The 20,296-nt window shown below is 53.9% G+C and overlaps 1 protein-coding gene across 1 annotated transcript in view; it reads right to left on the bottom strand.

The window, feature by feature from the left end:
* Positions 1–19,669, bottom strand: part of CRHR2 (corticotropin releasing hormone receptor 2) — a 43,971-nt gene extending 24,302 nt beyond the window's left edge. Inside the window, exons 1-3 of the mRNA XM_055420930.2 lie at positions 19,436–19,669; positions 9,686–9,776; positions 3,209–3,334 (exon numbers count right to left, since the gene is read on the bottom strand). Of these exons, the coding sequence (XP_055276905.1) occupies positions 3,209–3,334; positions 9,686–9,776; positions 19,436–19,522 (304 nt within the window). The 5' untranslated portion in view covers positions 19,523–19,669. The remainder of the gene's footprint in view (positions 1–3,208; positions 3,335–9,685; positions 9,777–19,435) is intronic.
* Positions 19,670–20,296: the final 627 nt, after the last annotated feature.

Here is a 20,296-nt window from a genome sequence, read left to right as displayed (position 1 = left end):
CGGACGCTTAACTTGGTTCTGCCACAGACTAGCATAAATGGCCTTGAACAAGTCTCTTCTCTTCCCTTGGCCATTGCTGCATCCAGAAATAGTCTCTGGGTAAGAAGAACAAGGCTCCGATCAAGCCTCCCACACTCACTCCTGTGGCTGTTTGCTAACCACAAAGGAACTCTCTAATACCTTGTCTCCAGCCCGAGGCGCCTGCCTGGGCTTCCTCATCCAGCCAATTGCCTTCTCCGCTGCATCTTCATTCAGATGTCCCGCCAGCTCCCCGGAGTACACATACACTCATCTGTGCTCACTGACTTCCTGCTGTGGTCCCTGACTCCTCCCCCTTCCTGTCCCGTGCTAGTCCTGTCAGTTACAGATGTGTCCTATGCTTCCGCAGCCTCCGCTTGACCTGGGTCAGTTACAGTGGCTCCCAACCCCTCCTCAACCAGAGACTCTGAGCCCTGAAGCTGAACTCCTCCCCTTACAAGCTTCCCCAGGCTCCCTGCCACACCAAAGGTGAAGTCCTATGCGATGTCCTATGTCACTTGACCAACACCTGCCCATCTGCTCTCATTTGCTTCTCTCTCCTACTACCCATATTCCATATAAGACCAGCCATTCCTGAGGCACAAAGCATGATCCCATCTCTTCCCCTAGACCTACGACACTTTCACCTGCTAAAATCCCATCACTTCACGTCTCTGAGCCTCAGTTTTTTCATCTGCAATATGGGCACAAGAGCAGTACATACCTCAGGGTGCCTTAGGGAGGTGGGAACGTGGGAGGTCATGTATGCAAAGCTCTCAGTGGTAGCTGGCACCTGGACCATGGTCCACATTTGGGAGTTTGGTGGCCGATTCTCTGTGCTCAGTTGAGTGGGTGAAAGTTTACAAGGACTAAGGCCTAAGCTGCTGTCCCACCTGGACAATGCCTGCCCTCTAAACAATGAGGTTTCAGCAGGGATCTGGCTGCAGCATAACAAAATTGGGCAGGAAGAGAGTCAGGACCCTTGCACCTCTTCCCCCAGGCTTCTCATAGGACCTCTTTTCTTCCCTGTGTCCTTCTTTCTCCAGGAAAGATCCCACTGAAAAGGCAACCAGAGCAAAAGGAAGCAGTGGTCAGGAGGCAGGGGAGGAGAGAAATCAATCATTGCCATTGATATTAGCTGCCTTGGCTCTTCACACTTCAGCTGTCACACTGATTAATAGCAATGCTCCTTCTGCCCCCATGCTTCTCCCATTCACCAGGAGTCAGACTGTGGGCAGTACTTTGGTCCAAATTAAGACAGTGGTTCATTAGTACTAGGGGCTAATCGGCACTACATGTGCCAACCTTGGTGGCGCCCTGACCTTTTCTCAGCTTCTCATCTGACACCTCCTTTGGGAAGCATTCCCCATCTCCCCTCCCACCTTTCTCCTCATCCACAGTCCCCTTGCACTCCCCCTTCGTGGCATTTCTTACTCTGTATCCTTTTGTCTGCTGCAATTGTGAGTGAGGGCCTCAACGCCAGTGCAGTGGCTGGCACATAGTAGCTGCTTAATAAACTGTTTGAAGAGAAGAGACCCAGGCCCTGTCCTCGGGAGCTCCAGGTGGGTTGGGGAGAAAGGGGACAGCCCAGGTGGGGGTGGGAACCAGAGCAGGGCTGCCTCAGGTCCACAGGCTGAGGGGTAGAAGAGCCGCATCACCTCATTTAGCATTTATCTCTGGCTCAGACTGAATCAGGGACCCTGATCTCCACTGCCCCAGCCCACAGAGCTCACAGGATCCTAAAAACACAGTTTTATAATCTCAGGACTGGCAAGGAGCATGGAGCCATTCCTTCTGCTTGCGCATCTCTTGGATCGGGGACCTCACCTCCTCCCTGGAAGGTCTATCTTAATCATGGGTAGGAAGTGTGGTCAGATGACGCAGAAATCTTCCTCAGCAGCCCCATTAGGTCTCCCTCCCCCTTTTATTAGGAGTACCACTGCCACTGGACTCCTCCAAGCAAGCTCCTCTCTGGGCCCATGAGAGCCCTCCGCTGGTGCAGACAGGGCAATGCTGCTTAGCATCAGATGCAGAGGCTGCGGTCTAGCCCACTAACCATCTCTCTGGGTGAAGGCGTGAGTTTGGACAGACATATGTGTTTATGTGTGTGTGTGTGTGCGTGCGAGAGAGCACACATGAGTGAGCTGATGGGGGAGCTGTGCCACTATTCAGACACACAGAGGTTGCTATGATGTTTCCAGGATGAGGGGCTTCAGACAAACAGGTGCCCTCCACTGCTGCTGAGCGTCTCAGAAGGCTCTTTGCTGGTGCCAGTGGGGCTGGAGATGTGAGTGGCCCTTCAGGGTGGTCTGGTGATGCTGTGTCCCACAGCCTCTCAAGACACTGCCACTTGGCTCCCATTGGACCTGCCACAGGGCATAGACTCAGGCACCCCCTTCCCCTTCTGGAGCCCATAAGAAACCACCCCACCTGGATGCTGTGTGACTCCTGGAGCATCTGCTGCTGTCCTCCATAGAGTGGCAAGCTAGCCAGTGATTTGCCAGGAGGAAATGGGGCACAGGCTGTTCTCCCCGGGAGGTGGGGGGCGGGCCTGATTCTGACACCACGCTGGGTGGCAGGAGTAATGCTGACCACTGCCCCTGACTCACAGCCCAGAGAGCCAGTCCCAGCACATGCAGGTAGGGAAGAGACTACACCCCACACTCTGGTCCAGAAACAGCCACACTTCGCATGCCCAGCCCCAACACAAGCCTCACCCCATCTTTCCTGCCTCCTGCTCTCCCCTTCTCCCACAGTAGAGTCTGACCACCGCACTCACCCTGGGGGTTGGGAACATATCCTAGGCGCCCCATCCCTCCCCACCGCCCCGGGGAGATGCTGGGCGGAAATTGGCTAAACAAAGAGAAGCCCTAACGGAGAAACTTCAGGCACCAGAGTATATAATGTGGGAGCAATATCTGTCTTCAAAAGGAAGGATTTCCTTCTCCTTTTTCTGGGTTCTCAGCGCATGGAGCACGGGAATCGTGGGCAAAGCACTGTCTTACCGAGGTCTGAAGCTACGGTACGGGCAGAGGGAGCGCCCCTAATATGATGTCTGTAACGCCGGCGCTACGACGGTGCCGTGGCTCTCAGGTCTTCGACGCTGGCTTCGGAGCCCTCGCTACCCTCTAAACCGCCCTCCTGGGAGCCAGGCGTTGAGCCCGCGGGAGAGGGTCTCAGGGACACTCACGGGTCGTGTTGTACTTGACTCCGTTGAAGTACTCGGGGCACGGCCTCTCCACCAGGGCTCCGGCTGCGCTCCGGGGCCAGCACGTCCCGATCTGGTCCAAGGTCGTGTTGCAGTAGGAGTATGGACCTGGTGACGGGAGAGAGCGGAGCGGGGATCAGAGGGGCTGCTGGGGCCCGCGGGGCGCCGCAGGACGCAGGGCGCGAGGTGCTCGAGCGCGGGGACCCGGGCGCATCCAACGCGCCAGGCAAGGAGCCCGCGCCGCCCCGGTCTGCTCGCCTCTCGCCTACCCTCGGGGTGCAGGGGCAGTCCCCAGCCGTCCAAAACCAGCTCTTCGGCCAGCTCCAGGCTGCAGTTGGCCTCCAGCAGGCTGTGGAGCAGTGCCGCGTCCATTGCGCCCCGGAGCCGCGCGCGGACAGGGAGTGTGACTGCGCGCCCAGCGTGGCTGCCAGGGGCTGGGTTCGAGAGTGAGCGGCCGAGAGAGCGCAGAGTCTTGGCTCCTCTCGCCCAGCCCAGACCTGCCAACAGCCTCCCGGCGCTGCGCTCGAACGTCGGGAGCGGCCAAGTCTGGACCTTAGCGGAGAGGAGCCGCAGAACGCACCCAGCCGCGGGCCCACCCGCTCGGTCGCGGCCAATGGCTGCACCAGGGGGCGGGGCCGGGCGGCTCCTGTCTGCCCCGCCCAGGCTCCCGCCCCCTGCCCACCAGTCCACCCAGAGTCCGCCTTCTCCGGCTCGTACCAGGTCCGGAGGAGGGCGGCGGGAATGGACAGTGTGGGCCTTGGGTGGCAGAATGAGCTGCCCGAGGGTCGAGTTCCGGGGGCTGCAGGGGGCAGGAAAGCGCGCCCGCCCGCCCGAGAAGCTCGCCTCCTGTTTCTTCTCCTTGAGCCTGGACACTGGAGGGGATGACAGAGGGAGTGGAGAGCCCCCGAGCAGATCTGCACTCTAGAAAAGCCTCCGTGGCCTCTGGGAAAGGAGTGGATTGGAGGGGCGTCCAGGGAAGCAAGGGAGCCACGAAAAAGGCTGAGGAGATCAAGAGGCTTGAACAGGTGCAGACCTGTACCAGCCCATGGGGGCTAGGGTGGAGAGGGATTTCCGGGAGAACCAGCCCTGGTGAGGCAGGACTGGACAGAGGAGTGGGTGGGTGGCTTCCAACAGGAGCCGGGAGCCGGGGTAATGCCAGGTCTCCCACTTGGGTGACTGGGGGCAGGAGTAGTGTTGCCATTCACTGAGATGGAGAAGTCCAGGGGAGAAACTGGCTGAAATTATCTGAAGAACCTCAAACACCGAGGTCTTACTGCCCTGGGTTTCAGAGGGAATAAAGTGAGAAGTGAGAACCTCTTTTCCTTTTGGCTTGGGCAGGGCAACCTGAAACTGGTTTCCACAGCAGGGTGTGTGTGTGTGTGTTTAAGTAAGTGTGGAGGGGAGATCAGACCCCATAGCAAGTGTGGAGGAGCTGAAAACCTTTATCTGGAATTTGCCCAGGCCCCTCAGGACTGCCTGCTCCTTAACTCCCTGTGGCTCCATTCTGAGTGCGAGGGCAGGTCCACTGCTCAGGTCTACTGAGGGGGGTGGGGGGTGGATCTGGGCTCAGGATACAGGGCCTGGGATGTGGTTCACCTCAACTCAGGCTGGATTCTGGCCTGCCTTTGTCTCTGCTCTCCCTGCATGTTACCCCAGTTCTCACCCCCTCTCTCTGGGGCAGTTTCTCCATCAGTGAAATGTTCTCAAAGGCCCCTCCCAGCCCTGAGACTCTGGTCCTGAGTTATGAGATGCAAAGACTGAGGGAGATGTACATGTGTGTGAATGTGTATGTGTGTGCTTTTATCTTTAGAGGGCAGGGAGAGCTGGACCCAGTTCCAGCTGGGCTGGAAGCCCCAGGGTGGCTAGTGCTATTCCTTCTTGCCACCTTCCGCTGGGAACAAAGCTGCAAGAGAAGGCTGAGAGCATCCTGAGCCAGCATTATTCCCTGAGCAGGGAGAGGGGAGAGGCAGACTGGGCTGTGTTTGTGTGCTCCAGTCTCACCAGCCTCCATATTAATGCTGCTCTCATTGCCCAGGCAGAGCCAGAGAGCAAGCACGGGAATCTCTCTGGGGCCAGCTGATTGGCAGGTGTGAGGTGCAGACCAGCCAGCCGGGTCTATCCTCTGCCTTTTAAATGGACAGAGCCCTTGGCTCAGGGCAGAGGTCCCTTACTGTCCCTAATTACCAGTGCCAGGAGCAGGCGAGGATCAGTTGGGTCCCAACCCCAGCCCTAGGCAGAGTCCTGTCGCCAGTGCCAGGCTGAGACTCGGCCCGTGTCCCAGACCAAGCCCTGCTGCACAGGGCTTGTCCCCCACAGGCTAGACTGTGGCTGGCAGGATCAGCCCATTTCTTCATTGGGAAGTAGTCTCATTCATGAACAAAGGAGGGTGCTCCACACACTGATCCCAGCACAGAGGGAAAGGAGAGCCCAAGCTAAAGTTATTAACCTGTTCATCATCAGAGCCACCACACAGGAAAAGCAGCTGTCTCAGGGGGAGGTCAGTGCCCAGTGACCAGAGGCCAAAGACTTGATGTCTCACACGCAGGATGGAAGGTTGGCCTGGGTGACCTGGACTGCTCTTAACTGGAGAGCACATGTGATAAAGGTTCCTCTGGGAAGTGACCATTTCAGGGGCAGAGCTAAAGGCCATTCTGCATCTTGACGGGACACTTGGGACCTGAGCACAGGCCCAGAGACCCAAGGTCCCCTGGTCTCCAGAATTCAGTGCCATTTCATCGTGGAATTTATTATCACCAGCACAATTGTCTGTCATTCTAGATGTGACAGAGAGGAAAATGAAAAAAAAGGAGCAGCTTTGGAACAAATGGATTTTACAGCTCATTTTAGTGTTTGCAAATAAGTAAATGAGGAAGAAATTGTCAAGAGCAAAAACTTTCCTCACCTAGATGAAATCCAACTACCGTTAAAGTTTGGGCCTTTTTGCTAGCTAAGGAAGCAGAGGTGGGTGGGAGGTCCCTGGGATGGAGGTGAGCTCCCAGGCCAGGCACTGGGGCAGAGATATTCGGGACAGTCTGTATGCCCCTAGACTGGTGGGAGAGTTTGCAAATAAGTTATCGGCAAGTGTGACAGGTGCTGGGGGAGACACCTGTGTGTCATGGGCAGCGTGGGGGCAGGTACCTCTGGCCCACCTCTGATGGCAGCTGCAGTGGCAGTCCAGGTGCTTCAGGGTTCAGCTGAACACCGGACAGGCGTGCAGAGCCTAATGGAAACACACATGGCATCTCACACAGTCACTGGTCTGCACAGTACACACTTTCTCTCACTCATCCCACCACCCATCAGATATCCGCTAGAAAACAGGATTTAAGGGGACAGTCTTTGCATGTCTGAGGGGCTGTGCTCAGTCAGGCTGAAGAGTATACAGAGTTGGGACAGGCTGTGGGGTTCACTGTGGTTACAATGGGGTGCTGAGGGCATGGAAGGCTTGGGAGAGGCCAGAAGGTGCCCCACTCTTGCTCTGTGGCACTGGGGATGGTGCCCCAGGCCAGGCCAGACACTCCTTCCCCATCCCACCTCACTCCACCTTGGCACAGGGGAGATGGCCTGGTGTCTTCAAGTGGAGCCGCGAGACCAGGCTGTGGAGCAGGAAGGGCCCCTGGCAACTGTCCAACCCCACAGTCTCATTTACAGATGGCCAAATGGAGGCCCAGAGGAGGAAAAGGAATTTCCCCCTCCAACCCCTCCCAGGCCATCCTCCTCTCCACAGCAGCCAGACTGGACTCCCTGCCTCCTCCACTGGGCAGAGGAAGTGATTTTTCTAAGACTGTGTGGCTTCTTGCAAGAGCAGCTCTCCATTGCCCTTGGGACAAAGCCCAGCTCTTTACCACCGCAAACAGTGCTCTTCATGATTGTCTATTCCCCATCCTCTCCTCTTGCTTAACTTGAGATGCCCTTTGGGTCCACTGGCCATTCCCTTGGAACATTCTCTACCTCCACACCTTCACATGTGCTTTTCCCTCTGCCGGGAATGCCCTTACCGCTCTATTCCAGTTATCCCAGCTGACTCCCATCCACCCTTCTAATGTTCAGCTTATCTCCCACCTCCTTTGTCTTATCTGGGGTGGGTGGCTCTTCTCCATGCCTTGGTCTGCTGAGGGCTAGTCTATATCACATCAAGGTTATTGGTTTTTCTATTGTGGAAGGTAGGGCTGGTCATGTTCACTAACAAGTCCCCAGCACCCATCAGAGTGCGTCATGCTTGTGCTCAGCAAATCACCACTGAAGGAATGGATGCTTTGGCAGAAGCCCTGTCTCCTGAGATCCAAGGGTCTCTTCACACATGACCAGTCCCGGTGTGTGTGTGTGAATGAGTGTGTGTGTGTTGGATTAGGGAGTTATTTCCAAGGGATCCTTGATTCCATGTGGACTCTTACATTGCCTATGGACTGAAAAAATAATATGCCTTACAATTTACAGTATATGCTCTATTAGATTCCCCTGTGATGAATAAAACAGAAATAATCCATTTAAAGCCTGCCTGAAGTCTCTTGTGATTATGAGTGTTTTTTCTTTATTTGGACCTTAGGGCCATGAAATTTAATTGATCACAGTCTTTGATTCATGACCCTTTGTCATCATTAGCCTATACACGGCCCAAGTTCATTTCATTTTAGTCTTTTCTTTTATGGAAGTTTGTATGTAGTGGCACATATAATGATCTGTTGCCCAATCCAAAACTAGATCATTACCAATCACTTACAAATTTATCTATACACTCCTTCCTCAAAGGGAACATTCTTTCGAATGCTGCATTTATCATTTATTTGCTGTTAGTTTTTTCAGTTTTATCACATGTACATACGTCTAAACAATAGGTTGTTTGGTTTTACTTGTTTCTGAGCTTTAGGCTAGTCAATATGCATTTTCTCAATTGGTGGATACCTAAAAGGAGATACCTATCATGTGGGGACCAGAGAAACTATTCCTGAAGTTCAAGGGCATCCTAACAGCCAGTACCGCCCACTGCAGGGGCATGGTTAATGAGGGATGATGCGTCCCCACCGTGGCTGCTAGGCAGCACCACCAGCAATGTGGTGGATGAATAATTAATGACACAGGGAAATGTTCACTCTGAGTTACAAGAAGAAAAAGCAGGTTACAGAACTGTAGACACAGGATCATCTTGGTTTTGTGGAAAAAGAAAAAAGAAAAAACACGAGACTCTACAGTGTGATAAACTTCTGGCAGATAGAAACATTAAAAAATTCCTGGGTTGTGGGATAATGAGCATTAATAGTCTTCTTTGATTTTTAAAAATATCTTTTTCTAAATTAAATATATACATATATTACATATTCCATTTATAAATTGGATGAATGATATTACAAATCAAGCAGGAGAGGTCTTGTGATTGTGTTGTTTAAACTAACCAGTCTGTGGTATTTTACAGCAGCCCAATCAAATTAATGGGCTTCCCTGGTGGTTCAGACACTAAAGAATCTGCCTGCAGTGCAGGAGACTGGGATTTGATCCCTGGATGGGGAAGATCCCCTGCAGGAGGAAATGGCAACCCACTCCAGTATTCTTGTCTGGAGAATTCCATGGACAGAGGAGCCTGGCGGGCTATATAGTCTGTGGGGTCGCAAAATGTTGAACACGACTGAGTGACTAACAAGCAAATTAATACGATGGGTTAGGTGACTTGTTCAGGGTCATGCAACTGTTAGGTGGAGGAGCTGAGATCCAGATCTGGGATCGGGTCTGTCTGACCCCAGCACCCGAGCTCTTGACCACCCCATTGTAAGGAGGGCAGACGACAGGGTTTTCCTCTTTGATGCAAGACTCGAGCTGCACTTGGTGCCGGGTTCCAGCTCTGGCCAGCACTCTTGTCTCCCTGTGCTCTGGCAGTAGCTCCAGATCCCAGGGACACTGCAGCCCTCCTCCTTCCTTGCTGCCTCTGTGGATGCAGCCCGGAGAAGGCTGGGACATTGCGCAGAGCCTTGGGGACATCTTTCCAGAGCCCGTGAAGACCCAGGGCTCTTCTGAGCTCTGCAGCGGCTGCCCCTGACTCTGAATCAGCAGCCAGGAAACTCTAAGGGGTCAGAACTCAGGGACCCAGCTGTTATTTCACAGGTTCATACCAGGAGGTGACACCTGTAGCCACGGCAACGGGGAATGTATTTTACACCTTCCGCTGGAGTTTGAAGCAGAGAGGTGCCCCCTCCTTGGGCACCTGAATGCCAGTCCAGCCACTTCCTTAGGCGCAGACACAGGGAGCCGGGAGCTGGAGGAGGACTCCTGGCCAAGCCCTTTTTCATCAGTGACCTGTGCCCCCAGTGGAGAAGGGGGCTGCCCAAGGACAGACCCAAGGCCCAGGCCTGGAAACCAGTTTCCATCTACCACCCGCTGAGCCTGGCTTGGCCCGCTTCTCCCCCAGGCCCAGAGGCTCGCCCTCATTTCCCAGGGTCTGCTGCAGGTGGTGGCAAGGGGCTGGCATACCTGAGAGGTTGGCGAGGGTCTTGATGGAGTGGCAGTACTGTTCCAGCAGTGCCCACACAGGCTGGTCTCTGGGTGCCTGGCTGGACCCCGCCTAGAGGACAAGAGGGATGAAGGTCAGGCTCTGGCTAGACAGTGACAGCATATGTCTACCCCTCGCTGCTCCCTGCCCTGCCCTATCCTGTCCCTTACTCCTCTAGATTGTACAGAGAAAAAAAGAGGAGGAAAAGTTCAAGGCCCCACATAGCAGACCAGCAGCCTGGCCAGGCCTGGAACCCTGAAAAGTCCTTAGAGGTGGTCTAGTGAGGTTTGGTGCCCCAGAGAAGAACATGCTCTGTCCATCCCTCAGCCCTTAAAGGTTTCCTCCCCAGGATGGGATGTGCCCTGTGCTCTTTGGTTGGCAAAGCTGGAGTGGGGGTGTCCACCAGCCCTTCAATCCCCCAGCAAACACTTTACAATCCTAACTGTGTGTCAGGCCCTGGCTGGGGGACACAGTGGGAGCCTTCAAAGTAGTCCCAGGTCAGGTAGGAACACCCTAGACTTGGAGGCTCAGAAGAGACGGGAGAAGAGTGGATAGTTTGACTTTGTTTCCTTGTCACACAGGTAAACAGGCAATTACAAAGGTTAATATGTGGAAGAGACTCCTAACTTGAACTTGGGAAGACAGGGGAGGCTTCCTGGAAGAGGTGGCATGTTGGGGGCAGCCAGAAGGATGAGTGGGGGAAAAGGAAGGGATGACGGTGCCAATGTAGAGACTTGCCTGGGAACAAATATGTTTTTTTTAACAATGGCAATCCCATCCAAAAGACAGGAACCACCCAGGATCACATCTCCTGAAAAAGTCATGAGGGAATGCTAAATATGGAGGAATAAAGTAGATGTGGTTATCTCTGTCCTCAGGGGACCATCTTCTGGTGGGAAAGATGGATAGATAACCAACTTGTTACAGTGTCTATAATTTGCTTAGAAGGAATGGGGTAGCATTACAGAGGAAGTCACACTGATGTGGGCTTTGAAGGTTGAGTAGGAGTTTGCCCAGTTGATAAGGGTAGTGCTGGGACAGAGGTGGTGTCATAGATAGACAACAACACAGGTGCAAAAAACAGAGAGGTTGGGAAATGCAAGGAGTGAGACTGAACAAAAGCAATGCCCTCTACAGGTCTAACCATCGTCTCCCATTTTTCCAAGACCACCACTGTTCTTATCCTATGACCAGTGTGTGTGTGTGTGCACTTGCGTGTGTGTATATGAAATGACTTTTGCACCACCCCAACACTGATACTGCTGATTCTAGGAAGACTGCCCCTGTAGTGGGCAGCCTCTCCCCATTCTCCTGCCTGTCAGATGCTCCCTCCCTGGCAGCTGGGTCAATGTCTGCCCTACAGTATTCCCAGGACCAGAGCCCGACAGCCCTCAAACATCACGTTCCTCATATCAGGCTTAGTCCATTTCCTGTGCTGGGGCTGGAGGCCACATGCTCACCCTCACCACATGGGCCTGGAGCTCCTACTTAATGACCCCACTTGGTCAGATGGGAAAGCGAGGGCGGCACGGCCAGCACCTACAAGCACTCATTGCTCCTGGGTTCTGTCACCTGTCTCCACAGGGCTAAGGGCAGAAGGAACTGCTGAGGAGCAGAAGTCCTGTGTGTGAGGTTAGTGTGCATAAGGGATATGTGTGCGGGGCATGTATATGTCTGTGCAGGGTGTGTGCTTACGGATGTGAATAATATGCATATAGTGTGTGTGCCCTATAAGGAGCTTCCTGAGCCATCGGCAAGGAGCTCTGGCCATTTGGCTTGCCGGACAGACACTGGGGGCTATGGTCCTATTGTTCACATATCCCAGGGATGCCAGGAGCTACCCAGTCAGCTTCTTGGGCATCAGGAAGGCCCGGCTGCCCAGAGAGTCACCTGCCAGGGGTGAGGTGGGCTGGGGAGGGACACTCTGGGTCCCAACATCCTCCAAGAAGAATTCTGGTGTCCACCCTCAGCTGGTCTGGGGAAAGTGCGGGTCCTAGGCCTGACCCATTACCCCTTTCCAACCCCCTTCTCTGTTTGAGAAGCAGCTGGTAACAGTTTATTTGGGAGATGGCTTCCTAGGAAGCCACCAGCCTCTGGAGGTCACTGGAAAAGCAATGCTCAATGCAGAGGCACTCGGCATTGATGGTGGACTCTGACTGACCAGATTTTGCATCGTAGATGCAAGCTCCTTCTCTCAAAGCCCCCAAAGGCCACACTATGGCCCAGTCACTCAGGCATCTCATGTTCACCTTTAGGTGGGAGTCTGAACATGTGGTGCTAAGCTCACGGACAGGGACGCAGGACATCCTCCAGTGGGACTCAGGCATTGTGGGGCTGTCCTTGTATCAGTCGCTGTGATCTGAGGCCACAGCTGAGTCTTCTTGCTGAGCAAAGCAGGGGGCACAGCCGCTGTGTTCAGTATCGATGTGTGCTGTTCAAGCGTGGGCAAAATGGTGAGCAGATCAGAAACGGTTTGGAATAACTCCCAGATCTGGGCTCCCTCTCCTTCTTCGCTGGTCCAATAAGCTGGCAAAGACATTCATTCTCTTCAAGGGGCTGGTTGGGTGGATCTGACTCAGCTCAAACCTGCGGCATACTCTGGAGGTGCCTATTTTGGACACAGCGCTGCTGTGGGTGGTGGTGAGCGGTAGGTGGGCAGGGAGGAGGAAGAAGAGACAGGTCCCCTCAGAAAGCACACGGTGGGTCAGGGAGAGCAGAGACACAGCCATGCATAAATACCAACAAGGGCTGGGTGATGAGCTCTCAGAGGCGGCAGACTGCGAAGAGGCCCACATTCAGGGCTCTGGGGTTGCTGCTCCTCAGCACTGTGGCCTTGGCTAAGTTATTTAACTTCCTTGAGTCTTGGCCTCCTCCTTTGAAATGAGGCCCCCTGGGTTTTGGTGTGCATTAAACAAATTACTGAATGTCAAGAGCTGGCACATAGAAGGCACATGTTCCATGGTAGCCCTTGTCATGGACTCTAGGAGGGGTCTAGTTAGAGAGTTCAGAGATAGAGGGTTCAAACCCTATTACAGGGAGTCCCATGGCCTAGATCTAGCCCTTCTCCTCTAAAAACACGTCATGGAAACCCTGTGTTCCACCTTCCAAACTCTCCAGTCAGTGCAGCTCCCCCTCAGCTCTCAGCAACCCTCCTTCTACAGACAGTGGCCCCTGAAAGTACATCTGCACCTCCATCACCGGGCTCACTGCTCAGCAGTGCTCAATGGATGCTAGGGGAAGAAACTGGGTGTGGAAGTTGAGTCCAAGGGAGGAGAAAGGGTAAGAGGAGCAGAAAGAAATTCTAGGGGCAGGAGATGGGCAAGCAAAGGCTGAGAGGCAGGGAAGCACAGGGCCTGCTCAGGAAGCAGTGAGCTTCTGGTCTAGGGATGCTATTAAGAGGGTGGGACTTCCCTGGTGGTCTGGCGGTTAAGAATCCACCTGCCAATGCAGGAGACATAGGTTCGATCCCTGGCCCAGGAAGATTTCACATGCTATGGGGCATTTAAGCCCACAAGCCACAACTACTGAAGCCTGCCTGTCCTAGAACCCATGGTCTGCAACAAGAGAAGCCACCGCAATGAGAAGCCGGCACAGGTCAACAAGAGACTAGCCTGTGCCCACCGCAGCTAGAGAAAACCCACCTCAGCAATGAAGACCAATGCAGCCAAAAGTAAATAAAATTTTAAAAAGAAAGAAGAGGGCTGGGAAGAGGCTTCTTTGATGTGTCGTCAGCATTTCCTATGTCCTAGATGAAGCTCTGAATGCTTCAGCAAAGCCCATTCAATCCTCACAAATGCCACTGAGGTCTCTGTAATGATCCCATTTTACAGGTCAGACAACTGAGATCCAGAGTGGTGAAGGCACTGCTCAAGGCCACATAATGAGTGAGTGAGGGACAGAGGCAGGATTGGACAGACAGTCTAGTAGGTTAAGATACACACGGAAGAATTGGGTGAGACGGTGAAGGCCTGTGGTCCACGGATGCTGGGAGGACCCTGGCTCCAAACAGGGTGAGTATGAAGCTGCTCTCACCACTGAAGTGGGGGGCTTCAGGCAGAGAGCTAGGTTATGGCAGGAGAGGAGGCAGACCCAGTCAGTTGGGCAGGGCTGTGCTCCAGAGAGATAAGAAGTCTGGCTTCTGGATCTGACTCTGAGCCCCCTGAACACCCCTTTATCTCTTGGGTGGCGGACACCTTGGGCTTCTGTACTGATTAGCTCTTGGCTGTTACAGCAGCAGAGAGCTGTCCTTATGCCTCAGTCCTGCCCCACAAAGCTACAGGCTGCCGGACCTCAGGGCCCATGTCAGTCTGACTCACATCCTGGTCACAGTTCCCAGTCCAGAGCCTGGCACACAGCAGGTGCTCAATAAATGTCTGTGTGGATGAGACCACGGCCCCCTCCACCAAGTAGAGTGGCACCCTGACCCCCAGCTCTGGGAGCTCAGGCTCTGGGGTTCTCCTGCTTGCCAGGCAGCCTTCTTTCTGAATTCTCCCTTTGAGAATGGCTGGGGTCCTAGTTCCAGCCTCAGTGTGTCTGGAGTCGGAAGCTCTCACCTTAGACGAGGGCAAGGGAGTCGCCCTGGCAGGAGGAGGAGGCAGTGGGTTGAAGCCAAGATGCCAGCTGCTCTTTCTCCACCCTTGGGCCCTGTCCAGCCAGAACCTGTGCCCCAGGGGCCAGGCGGGCTTGAAAGGTGCCATCTCCCTGGAGCCAGGGGGTCTGGCCCAACCTAGTGCTCCCTCCTGGCTTGGTGACAAGACTTCCTCTAAAATTAGCCACTGGTCTAAGCCTTGGAGATTTGGGACCACAGGTCCTGCAGCCAGGCTGCCAGTAACTGGAGGGGAACGGGGTGAGCTCCCACCCTGCCTCCTCCCTCTCTGCACAAGGTCAGAGAGGACTCCTCTGGGAGGGGGAGGAGTCCTCCCCAGGGTTCTCTTTCATTCACCGGTTTCATTGAGCCTGAGCTAGGAATAGAGGCAGGAGAAACTCAGGCCCTGTCCCAGGGAAGGAGGAGGAGATGAGGGCACTGGGGGACAGGGGAGGAAGGAAGGAGGAGAGAGGGAAGAAAGGGGAGAGGAGAAGAGGAAGACTAGAGGGAGACAGAGGGGCAGAAGAGAGGGAAGAAAGGTTAGGGAGAGGAGCTGAGTCTGGGCCCTGAGCAGACACAGTGGAGGCCATACTGGAGCTGAGGCTGGCCGAGGCAGAGGCTGAGGGACTGGCCGTCAGACAAAAGAAGTAGGTGATTATTTCCTGGAGTATCTGGGCAGGCTTTCTTGAAGGTGCTCTGTTCTAAAAAATCAGCTGCCCAGACCTCTGAGTGAAGACCCCAGGAGTCCACAGCGGCCTTCCAGCCAGATCTCCCTTCCCTGCATGTTCCAGCAGGTCCCTCTGCCCAGGATGTCCCCCCCTCCCATCCAGTCCACCAGCTTGCCTGGAGAAACTTCCAGGCCTCTCCTTGCCAAGTGTTCTCCCTCGTCTCTGAAAGCCCGTGGCGCCCTCTCACCTCTGCCCCTCTTCCCTGTCCTGTGTCACGCCCTGAGTTCTGCACACAGATGTCTGTGGGACCAGCAGGGAGAGATAAGGATGGTGGGGGAGGGAGGGAAGGCAAGAACTGCAGGAAGAGGTCTCATAACAGGTCATGAGGCCTAAAATGGTCTCTTAATGATCAACTCATCTAATGTCAGTTTGCCTAAGAGTCACCTTTTTCTGATTGTGTTGGTATCTGAATATCTTACATTTTCATGAACAGAACTGAATCTGCAGTCAGTCTGTCTCCTTTGAATCCTGGCCCTACTACCAGTAGATGATTGACCACGTGAACTTGCCTCAGCTTTCTCATCTGTCAAATGGGGGTAAATGATGGTCTTATGCCCCAGGGTGGTTGTGAAGCTTAAAAGCAGTAAAGTGTGTCAGGGCTTAGAACAGTATCAAGCATGTGGTAAGCCCAGTGCATATGCTAAAGAGAATAAACAAAATAAGCTTATGGAATAATATACCCCTCCCTCTGGAAGATTTGAAGTGACATCTTAAAAAAATAAAATTTTGGATACAATGACCTGAGACAAACTGACCGAGGAGTCCTAAAAACGCTTAAAATTAGATAAAGTAGAAAATGACAGTTAAGAGAATACAGAATAGTCCCATAATTTATAAAGTGCTGCAAATCTGAGACTGACTAGGAATATGAAATTAAATGGACATTGCCCTCAGACAAATTGGTTTTTTAAAAACATACTAAAACATCAACAAAATGGCAAAAATGGAGAGACTAAATTAGCTGATTAGTTTAGAAAACACTCAGAGAGTATTTGAATTTGGGGGAAGAGTTATTAGATGAATTAGCTTCTGGTAAATGGCCCCTGAGTTTCCCCACCCCCACCCTGGAGACCCTGGGTACAGGGGGTGGCGGGCGGGGGTGTGCAGGGCCCTGGCCTTGGTCTCGGGGAGGGCTGTGCAGGTTAGGGAGTGTCCAGGCTTCTGGACTCTGTTTTCCCCCTTTGCTGAGTCTTCTTGGGACCGATGACCCCACAGGAAGCAAGAAAAGTTGTTTTGAGGTCCTGAGGGAGTGTCTTGTTGCCCAGATGCCTGAGGATCTGGACACAGATAAGACTCTTGGGGTCTTCACAGAGGGCGATGTTGTTGTTTAGTTGCTAAGTTGTGTCCGACTTTTCGTGACCCCATGGATTGTAGCCTGCCAGGCTCTTCTATTCATGGGATTCTCTAAGCAGGAATACTGCAGTGGGTTGTCATTTGCTTCTTCAGGGATTCTTCTTGACCCAGGGATTGAACCTGTGTCTCCCTCATTGGCAGGCAGATTCTCTACCAGTGTGTCATAGAGGGCGAGGTGGTTTTAATTGAGGATTTTGGAATCCAGCACCATATTCCTTAGCCTTACTTGACCTCCATTTCCCTCTGTAAATAAAAGTCTCCACCTTCCCAGTGTTTTAGTAAAGGGCTTGGCATGGCGCCTGGTGCCCAAGAAGGCTGCATGATTTCAGCACTGCTTTCAAAGTAGCTTCTCAAGGGCTCAGAGGGCAGCCAGCAGCACCAGAGTCAAGGCTTGCTCCTCCAGGCCCTTGCAGTGGGGGCTGGCCCAGGGAGTCCTCAGTACTCAACTGCCTGCTGGAACTTTCACAATTGCAATTGTGACGTCAGGCTCCTTCCCAGGTCAATGAGCCCTGAGTTCCCCAGGGATAGTAATCAGGTCCCACCAGGACCACCATGCTCCCTGGAGCCTCATACCATCTCTTCTCAGGGTTTGGACCCTGGAGCCTTCCCTCCAGCTTGCTCTTTTCTCAGTCCCTGTCTAGGACCACCCCATCTCCACCCCCACCATCCTGCCCACCTCCCACTAGATCTCCTCCCAATTCCGGCAGAGGCTGTTTTATCTGCCCACATTTGTTCTTAGCTCCCATGTGTGTGCTTAGTCGCTCAGTCATATCAGACTGTTTGAGACCCTTTGGACTGTCACCCAGCAGGCTCCTCTGTCCATGGGATTCTCCAGGCAAGAGTACTGCAGTGGGTTGCCATTTTCTCCTCCAGGGAATCTTCCCAAGCCAGGGAACGAACCTGGATCTCTGGTGTCTCCTGCATGGCAGGCGATTCTTTACTCGCTGAGCCATCAGTTCCCACGATCAGGTAGTAAATACACAATTAATTCTTCACCATTATTTTCTTCCTGCTCATGTCTGCTCTAGGCTCTCAACTTCATAGGGTAAAGGCTGATGTTTTCACCCTTGTGTCTTTACCACGCATGATCCTCCTTAAATACTGGTTGAATAAAGTATTACTGAATAAATGAAAGGGCTGGAGGCCAAGTCCCTCCTGGGTTCCCTTGCTTTCCCACCACCTGCTCCAGGTCACTTACTCTATTTTCATAGACAACAGAAATCTCAGAATAGTTGGGAAAGGATCCAGAAATAGATAGCATTACCACGAAGACCCAGAGCAAGGAAGACTGCTCTTTGGGGCTAGAGAGACCACAGTGCTCTTTAGCAGTTATGCAATGATAACTTTGGGTGGATAACTAGTCTTTAATCGTGGGCCATCTGGGGGGCTAGGGGCAGGGCCTGGGTGGACTCTAAGGGGAGAGCAGACTCTTGCTGGTCCTGACGTCCCTGGGACCCAGGGTAACCTCTCATAGACTCTTCCACCTGCGCTGGAGTCTGGGGCAGCAACCAGCAACCCTCTCCCTCTAACCAGCTTGAGCAGTTGGCATCATGGCTCTCAGAGGGGCAGGAACAAAGGGCAACCCTGGTCCTAACACCAGCTCTCTTGGAAGGAACGTACTAAGGGAACAAGTGCTAGGGGGCAAAAGAGCTCAGAGCCCAAGACATCAGGAGTGGGAATGAGAGGTTGTGGGTGGTAGTGAATCTACTCCATAGCCTCCACCCCTCCCTGCAATGTCGTTAAAAGGACCTGGCAGGTCTAGGGACTCTCCCCATTGGGGCACTGACCACATCTTGGCACGGTGCCCCATCCTCTCTTCCACCCAACCAGACCCCCTGGAAGGGCAGGGCCCCTCGTGTCTTCATCTCAAGTACCTGGTACAAAACCCCAGCTGTATTTACTGAGTGCTAACTCTGTGCCAGGCACAGTCACAGCCATTCCTCATGACAACCTTATTCATTAAGCACCAAAACCATCCTCATTTTACCCAGGAGGAAACTGAGGGGAACCATGAGTAGCCTGCCCAAGGTGACACACTAATCAGCAAAGCAGGGATTTGATCAAGTCTGTAGGCAAAACCATTTTGTCACAGACAGTGGATGCTCAAGGAGTCCTCTGTGACATATGGGGATGGGACCAGGCCTCCTGACCTCCATCCTGGCTCTGACCCTTGCCCTGAATGGCCTCTAACTCTTTTAAGGTTGTGGCTCTTCATGAAAAGTGTGGCCCTCCCTCTCTGAACCTCAGTTTCCCCATCTGTAAAATGGGGAAAGAGAGATCAATTCCTCCCACATCCATTTCTGGGTATCACTCCCTCCCAACCTCACCCCTACTTCTTCAGCTCTTTCTGTGCAGCTCCTCTCCATCTCAACACCCCTAGCTCCCACCTGCAGGCCCTGACTCTGGCCAGTGCGCACACCCACAGATTTGGGCATGGGGGATACTCACAGCTTTGAGAAGTGCTTGGCAAGGTTGGTTCCCCCAGGTGTCCCCTTTGCTCCATTGCTTATTTGATACTGAGGGGTGCCTGGTTTCAGGTACTGAGACGAGGGTGGGGACTGGCCTGCCTGCAGGAGACAGCAGACAGCTCTCTGGGGATCCCTTGTGGTGAAGGACCAGAACTGGGATGGGGTGAGGAAGGGACTTGAGGCTCTACAAGGGAGGGGGGTGCGATCCATGGAGGAGGGGACAATGTGGATAGAGACTAGGAATTCCTGGACCTGAGGAAAGGGCATGTCCTAGACACTAGGGCGTCTCCCTGCTCGCTCTGCTCATCCACAAGGGCTGCTAAGTCCCATCCGGGCGGGTGTTAAAGAGTTTCATCTCCCTCCCCTTTCCCCTCATTTAGGCAGGACATCTCCATCCCATCACCGGATGCAGGGATCCCCAACTCCATGCCAGCCGCCAAGCCCTAAGATCTCTTCCATCCATCTCCTAACAGGGCTGAGTGGAACTAAACCCAGGAACTAAGCAGTGAGACCCCCACCCCCTACCTCCACCGCCTCGCAGTCAGGAGAGCACAGAGCTCCAGCTCCCAGTTCCCCCACCCCACACCCCATACTTACTCTAAGCAGTGGCGGGAGGAGGCAGAGCAGACAGAGGACACGGTGCGGGACGTGGAGCAGGCGTGCGGGCCCCGCGGGACCCTCCATGCCCTGTGCGGCCGCGGACAGGAGCGCACCGCCCAGCGCGGCCCGCCCGCCCGCTGACTCTGGGGCCTCCCACCCTCCTCCGCTGGCGGCCAGGGCGGAGTGGGCCTCCTGCTCCCCAACGCGCCGGCCGGGAGGCACGGCCCCGGGCACTGGGGGTACCTCCCGCCTCCCGCGCCCGCAGGGACGCCGCCCCACGGCCCGCCCCCTCCAGGTTATTAATAGCGGTGCCGGGCAGCGGCTTCTGCCTAGGCAGCCAGAGCCCAGACTCTGCCCCCAGACAAGGGGTTAATGCCGGCCACCTTTGCCAGGGCTGGAGCTCCTTGCTCCAGGGAGAGAGGAACTAGAAAGGGGGTCTTGGCGGTGGTTGTGGCCGGACCCCTGAATAGGCTGGGTGGATCGCACCCCTACCAGGCTTTCCAGCCCTGCCCGCATCTTCTAATTGTCCCAGGGAGCTTTTGACAGGCACCATGCCTGCTGGGGACTTCCCTGTTGGCTCAGACCGTAGAGGGTCTGCCTGCAATACAGGAGACCCAAGCTCAATCCTTGGGTTGGGAAGATTCCCCTGGAGAAGGGAAAGGCAACCCACTCCAGTATTCTTGCCTGGAGAATTCCATGGATAGTGGAGACTCTTGGGCTACAGTCCATGGGGTCACAAAGAGTCTGACGTGACTGAGACTAATACTATGCCTAGTGGGACAATTGAAATTCCGATGTGGAGGCCAAATTAAATAATAGCTCTGTATCAATGTTCAACTTGCTGATTTTGATGACTGC

Source organism: Moschus berezovskii, chromosome 3, assembly GCF_049115385.1.
Source record: "Moschus berezovskii isolate FMDL1 chromosome 3, NW_MosBer_1.0, whole genome shotgun sequence".
NCBI lineage: Eukaryota > Metazoa > Chordata > Mammalia > Artiodactyla > Moschidae > Moschus > Moschus berezovskii.
This window is presented reverse-complemented; position numbering and strand designations above follow the sequence as displayed.